At 46.9% G+C, this 7222-nt stretch overlaps 2 protein-coding genes across 7 annotated transcripts in view; one reads left to right on the forward strand and one right to left on the reverse strand.

Moving 5' to 3' along the window:
• The window catches only part of EXOSC7 (exosome component 7), a 28043-nt gene extending 27926 nt beyond the window's left edge, over positions 1-117 (reverse strand). The window contains exon 1 of the mRNA XM_010862511.1: positions 69-117. Within this exon, the coding sequence (XP_010860813.1) occupies positions 69-117 (49 nt within the window). The remainder of the gene's footprint in view (positions 1-68) is intronic.
• ZDHHC3 (zinc finger, DHHC-type containing 3) overlaps positions 1-7222 on the forward strand; it is a 68496-nt gene that overhangs the window by 665 nt on the left and 60609 nt on the right. The window lies entirely within an intron of this gene.

Below are 7222 nucleotides of genomic sequence, written 5' to 3' on the forward strand. Positions count from 1 at the left end.
AAAAAAAAAAAAAAAAAAAAAAAAGCCGGCCTCGGTCGTGACCAAGTAGGAATATGGGCCTTGAATACCCAGAAAGGATACCTGCAAGGTGAACGTGGGGTCACTGAAGGAGCCCATTAAGGCGGAGTTGATAAGGCAGGAAACAGATTTTAAAGGAGCCACGTAGATAAATGGAGGAAAATTAACCCAAAACGATAGTAGCAACGAGGGCATCTGATGACTTTTCCAAGTGCCCCACTTTTGAGGAACCTCCCTGTTGTCAGAAGTGAAACTAACCCTTGACTGCTTGATCGTCCAAAGAATGGTGAAACTAACCCTTGACTGCTTGATCGTCCAAAGAATGGTCGGGTCCCAGATAGTAGCCTCAATACAGTTTCACATATAACTCTTGGGAGCCTACTGTTGATGAGCTTTGTGCTAGCTTTGAGACACTGAGACAAGTGAAACACAGCTTCTGCCCAGAGAAGCTCCCAGGCAGAGGGAAGGCTCCAGACCCAGCATAAATGTGGTGGTGAAGAGCTGTAACAGTGGCACCAGGGAACATAGTGGGATAGGGAGGTGGTATACCCTCTGAAGAGGGTATGGAGAGGAAGTACCTGCCCACATTCTGAAGCGCTAAACTGCGGAGCCCCCAAATAAATGATCTGTGCTTAGTAGACTGGACCTTTAGTTGTTTTGGGCGTCTCTCCGTAACTCTCTGCCGGCGTACCTATAGGGAGGATGTCTTGCAGTGTTGAATTTTGCCCTCCGGGAAACTCGGAGAGGTAAACCCAGAAGAGTTTCCTCCTTCATGAGAGTACAGGTGCCCCACCTGTTGGGAGAAATGCACCTTGAGGCGTTTGTGTGATTGAACACCTGGATTCTAATGAGCACCTGGGTGATGAGCTAACAGGGGACTTCTGATGTTAGAAATGGTGTCTTGCGCTCGAGATCGCTCAGAAAGAAGAGACCCCGGATGTGAAATTTTAATAGGTAGGATATCTAAGAGGATCAAGGGTTTAAAAAGTGGCAGCGAATAGATCAGAAAAGACAGGGAAAGAAAATTCTGAGTTTGGATACCACGGGATCATATTTATGTAAAAATCTTTCAGTGTGTCTTTAAAACTATAGAACATACATTGGAAGTGTTTCCCAGATAAATGACTAAAGATTCTCTGCTGGAGAAGGATTGGCAGTATTTGCTAAATAACATTACAAACAATGTCTGACATGTTAGCCTAAATCGATACAAGAGATACAAACAATCGAATGTTCGTTTTAAATTCTCTGCTAAAACAATGACACCTTCACTAACTGTTGTACTTTAATGCAGCCAGAACATTTTTTATCACATTGGTTGTGATCATAGATTAGATATTTCAAAACCCCATAAATTCAGAGTTCTTTTTGGTTTACTGAAGCAGTTCAAAGACTGTACGTTTGCCAGAAAATCAAAACACCAAGGATGGCATATTATTCTATTAACCAGCTTGTTTTCCCATCACTGTCAGATTCTTTTGCGTGCATACTGATTTGTAGGTCCGTCTGTCCTAAATCTCTGTATTCTTATTAATTATATCTAATAATAACTGAAGCATAATAGTGCTTACTATGTGCCCAACTCTGTTCTGAAGCACTTCACAAAGACTAACTGATTCATTCCTATTAACAATAGCCCTGTGAGGCAGGTGCTATTATCCTATTTTACAGATTGGGAAACTGAGGTACAGAGAGATTGTCTTGACCAAGGTCCCAGGTCACGTAACTGGGAAGCAGTAGAGTCAGGATTTGAGAGCAGACAACCTCGATCCCATACCTGCATTCCTAACCACCCCCTTATGCAGGTGTCCCCTTTCATTTCATTCACCAGAGTATTTGAAGGAAGCCTGTGTTTCTGAGTGAACTCCCGGTGTTGGTGATGGACAGGGAGGCCTGGCGTGCTGTGATTCATGGGGTTGCAAAGAGTTGGACACGACTGAGCTACTGAACTGAACTGAACTGTGTTTCTTATGGGCTTCCCTTGTGGCTCAGCTGGTAAAGAATCCGCCTGCAATGCGGGGGATCTGGGTTCGATCCCTGGGTTGGGAAGATCCCCTGGAGAAGGGAAAGGCTACCAACTCCTGTATTCTGGCCTGGAGAATTCCACGGACTGTGTAGTCCATGGGGTCGCAAGAGTTGGACACAACTGAGCACCTTTGACTTTCACACTTCACCTTGTTTCTTGTCGGTTTCCCAGGAGGCTCAGTGGTAGAGAATCCACCTGCAATGCAGGAGATATGGGTTTGATCCCTGTGTGGTGAAGAGCCCTTGGAGAAGGAAATGGCAACCCACTCCAGTTTTCTTGCCTGGGAAACCCTATGGACAGAGGAGCCTGGTGGGCTACAGTCCATGGAGTCGAAAGAGAGTCAGACATGACTGAGCAGCTAAACAATATATTTGTTATGGGAGTGGTAATGCCATATAAGCTATAGTTAGTTTTAATTCCAAAAGCAAGGAATGTGTTCCTTTCTCTAGGGGAATGTTGAGGATGGTGCTTGTAGGAAGCCCCTGTGTCTGTTTCAGCCAGCTCTTTTAGGTAAGGGGAAAGGTTACATACAGACCAAGTAGAGCTTAACTCAATGTAGGCGAGAGCCCTCAACAGCAGAGAAGGCCAGTAGATCTGGTAGAGGGCTGAGATAGGCGTGGAGACCCAGATTCCAGCCACGTGCTTATTCCCAGAATAAATATCTAAGAAGCTCTTCAAACAATCAGGAAGTATTTGTTTGCATGGCTGTGTGTCCCTAGTGTTCCCGAGGGCCTGCAGTGATAAGGAAACTGCAAACACACACCTGCCTAAGAGAAGCTGGAGATTGTATTCTGACCGGGGAGCCCAGGCTCTTGAACTAGTGCATGAACAAGACAATAAAATAAAGTGCTCACTTGAGACACATGGCAATTAGATGAGAGGCCTGGCTAGAATGAGGTGCTAATTGGGCAGGCCAGGCATCAAGGGCAACAGGTAAAGAGCTGCTGTTAGCCACTGGCAGCAGCAATAACTTTACAGCTGTAGAGGAAATCTGTCCCACCTACCCTTGTTAATTACAGCAATAAAAGTCGGTTTAGGGGAGAGCTTGGGGCAGTGCTGAGTCCATGGTGCTGAAATTGCAGAGAGCTCTTAAAAGAGAGCTCTTAAGATCTCAGCAAGGGAACACTGTATTCCTGGTCTTAAGCAGAGGAAGCCAAGTTTTGGGCCTTTTCCTTTGCATTCCTCCACTTAGCAAAGCAGAGCACCAGAAAAGCAAAAGTGAGCTATTGCTGGGGACTGCCCTGGCAGACCAGTGGTTAAGACTTCGCCTTCTGAGGCAGGGGATGGAAGTTCATATCTCTGGTCAGGGAGCTAGGATCCCTCATGCATTGTGGCCAAAAAAACAAAACATAAAAAAAAGAAACGGTACTGTGACAAATTCAATAAAGACTTTAAAAAAATGGTCCACATCAAACCAATCTTTACCAAAAAAAAAGAGCTATTGTTTTCTCTGTAGCTCTGTTTCCTTTAAACACTTTGCACTTGTCCTGTCTCTGCCTTGTCTTAAAGAACACTCAGTATAAATAACCTGTCACAGGCCCGCAGATCTGTCTGTCTCGCTATTGTAGAAACCATGCCTTGTAATTCCAGTGATAGCAAAATTGATGGGGATACACGGGTAAAGCTTATTCTACTGTAGAGGAAGGGTCTTCCTGGGTGTTTCATGTTAAGAGAATGGCAGGGTGCTGCCCATGTCTTTCATGAGGGCATGTAGTATGAGAAAGGGGCGCTCATGTGTCCTGACGAGCCTATCTAGAAACATTTTAACACACGTACATCCCGGTGGGCTACAGTCCATGGGGTCACAAAGAGTCGGACATGACTGAGCCACTAACGCGCACACATACCCCCTGAGGAAGGTGTAAAGTCCGGCCATTGACCTGTTGGGGGAGCCAAGGAGGCTAATACCACTCCACCTCGGGTTTCGTCCTGTTTTGTTTGTTTGGTTTTTCATTTTTAAATCATTTCCAGAGACAAATGACCAGGTTATTACTGGCTCTCAACTGTAAAGGTAAGAAGACCACCTTGCATGTCCCACCTAATCCAGTCATTCATCTAGGCAATTCATAGTTTCCTCCGAATTGAATGGGCTTCCCTGGTGGCTCAGTAGTAAAGATTCTGCCTGTAATGCAAGAGACACGAGTCCGATCCTTGGGTCAGGAAGATCCCCTGGAGAAGGGAATGGCTACCCGCTCTATTTTCTTGCCTGCAGACTCCCAGGGACAGAGGAGCCTGGTGGGCTACGGTCAATGGGGTCACAAAGAGTCAGACACGACTGAGCACTCATAGACACACTCCAAAGTGTAACCATTCAGCTATGTAGAGACTTGTTGATTGAACTCTTCAAATTTTCTGGTCAATTTGAGACATGAATACCTCCTGTTCAGGTTCAGTGGTTGAAATGCCCTTGGGTAGGATTGCTTTTTCACCTTTGGACAGTGGCCCTAGGGGGACAAGTGCAGTTGTGGCTGCAGTTCCCGTGCGGTAAGTTTGGACTTCACTTTGTACAGAGTGTGCGCTTCTAAGTCAAGGAATAGCAGAGCATCTCGAAAGACGGCTTGGCTAGGAAGATAAGGGTCTATGCTGGAAAGACTACTGGGCATCTCTTCCAGTGAGCCAGACCTTGCCACTAACTTGCTTTGTGACTTTGAGCAGGTCAAGCTCTCTAAACCTCATTTTACACGAAAATGACCTCTCTAAGCAGGTTATAGAAGCCCCAGTAGATCTTGGATTTACAGACATTTAAACATTGAAAAGTGGTCATGTTTAATTTTATATTTAAGGCTTTCCTTTAACCACTTTCTAATGTTTGATGTATTTTAATAGTGCTTTTCCCACTCCACAAAACATTAAATGAGAGAACAAAGGAAGCGGTAATTACATGCCATATTTCATTGAAAAAATTGAACATGCTCAGGAAAATTGCTAACGGTTGTTGGTGGGTTTCTTTCTGAATATTAACAAAGAATAGGGGTAGGACGTTAAAGGATACTTTTGGTAATTTTAAAAAAAGCCAAGAAATTAACAGAGATGTTGAATTTGTTCCTGAGAACAGAGAAATCAGAATCTGAGTCCTGCAGCAGACCTTAGCAGTCAGCTTAGTCTTCCCTCTTACTTTATGGATGAGGAAACGGAGCCCACGGAGGTAACTGTCTTACCCCAAATTGTGAGTTAGTGAGCAGCAAGGTGCAGAGTAGAATTCTGGCTGCTTGACTCCAAACCGAGTCTTCATTCCGCTTTCATCTGTCTCCAAAGCCCTCCAACAATTCGTCCTGGCAGACAGGGGTGGTGGACATGTGAAGCCTTGCTTCCTCGGGCCAGACTCCTCCAAGGCCCTGCTCTTGCAGGACTTACAGGACTTGGGGTGAGTGGAATCAGCAGGGACCCTCCTTGAAGCCTGGCACAAAGGTCATAACTGGTTTTCTCTTCTCCTCCCTTAATTCGTCTTTCAGATCCCTCCAAGCACTGTTGCTTTTAGTCCCTACAAAAGCCAGGTTTTTGCCTGAGTGATGTCACAGAGGCTGCATGTCTGCACATGGCACAATGTGGGGCCGGGTGCCATTTTCAGCACCCTCAGGTGGGACCCTTTGCTGGGTGCTCTCAGCCTAGCATGGGTGGGCTTTCCCCCCAAACAAGCAGCGTGCTGGAACCTGGCCCTCCCGGAAGTGTCCCCCAGCAGAAGCAGACTTTAGGGCCTCGATCTTAGGGTGACTCCTCTGGCTGAAGCTCCATAGTCCTCCTGCTCCCTCAGTTAAGGCAGGACCAGCCTTCTGAACGTTGGTTGGTGTTCAGCCAAGGCCCCACCTTAGGGCCGAAAATGCTTACGTTCAGCTCTGTGGTCTGTGAACAGCGCTGCACGTGGCCCACGCGATAGTGCCATCTCTGCCGTGACCATGTGTGGGCAAGAGATTGAAACTGTAAGTAAGCCAGGGTCACTGGCAGAAACACCAGCACCCCTCTCCCTTCTGGTTCTAGGTAATGGGCAATGTTAATGATCACAGAGAGCAGTTAAAGGTAGGCTCTGGAATGAGAACCGGCCTGGGGGTGTATCCTGTCTCCACTGCTTCCTAGCAGTGTTTTTCTTGTTTCATCACTCGGTTCATGTCCAGCTCTTTGCGACCCCATGGCCTGTAGCCCGCCAGGCTCCTCTGTCCATGGAATTTCCCAGCAGTGTGAACATAGGCTGAAGTGAAGTGAAGTTGCTCAGTCGTGTCCAACTCTTTGCGACCCCGTGGCCTGTAGCCCACCAGGCTCCTCTGTCCATGGAATTTCCCAGCAGTGTGAACGTAGGCTAATCTTCCCTAAAAGAGGGTGGGAAAGTGCGTGCTTATCCTACAAGGTAGGACGGGAGGCTCGAGCAGGCTGAGAAGTGTCCAGCATACAGCCCAGTAGGTGAGACCTTCAGTGAGAGTCAGGGCCCTGCTCCACTTTCCACGTGGTCTGTGCTGGAGCAGCAGCCAAGCCAGATGCCCATCTCGGAACCTACCCTGACAGAGGCCAAGGGCAGGTCAGTGTCAAGTGAGAACCATTCACCTGATTTCAGAGGGTTCCACATACTTAGAGCGTGTCAAACGGGCTGACAGATATTAATTGGCTAGCTAAATCAGTAGGATGCTTTTGCTTTTTTAAAGGTTTTCCCTACTGGGTTGCAGACTTCCTGGAAGGAGGGGTTAATGTAGGGTGATGGCCACATAAGCAACTAGTAGATGATGTTTAGTTGCTCAGTCGTGTCTGACTCTTTGAGACCCTGTGGACTGTAGCCCGCCAGGCTCCTCTGTCCATGGGATTTCCCAGGCAAGAATACCAGAGTGGGTTGCCGTTTCCTTCTCCAGAAGATCTTTCCAACCCAGGGATAGAACCCGCATTGGCAGATAGATTCTTTACCTTTGAGCCACCGGGGAAGCCCGATTATTCGATATCATCCATTAGACCTAGAAAGGAAGTTAACCACCTCTCTAACTGTTCTATGGAAACCAACTGACTCCTTGAGCTTCGTTTCTTTATCCATTTGTAGAGGAGCCTGGGCTAGAGTCTGGAAGGGGTCAGCTAGTCCCAGCAGTCTCTTCCCAAAAGGCCGTGGATTTGAGGGCTGGGTGCTTTGCCCCATTAAAGAGACAGCCCATCGGCAGTGAAATGGCTCACAGAAGAAAGAAGCCTCCTTTTTTTTTTTTTTTTTAA

Source organism: Bison bison, unplaced genomic scaffold, assembly GCF_000754665.1.
Source record: "Bison bison bison isolate TAMUID 2011002044 unplaced genomic scaffold, Bison_UMD1.0 scf7180017864482, whole genome shotgun sequence".
NCBI lineage: Eukaryota > Metazoa > Chordata > Mammalia > Artiodactyla > Bovidae > Bison > Bison bison.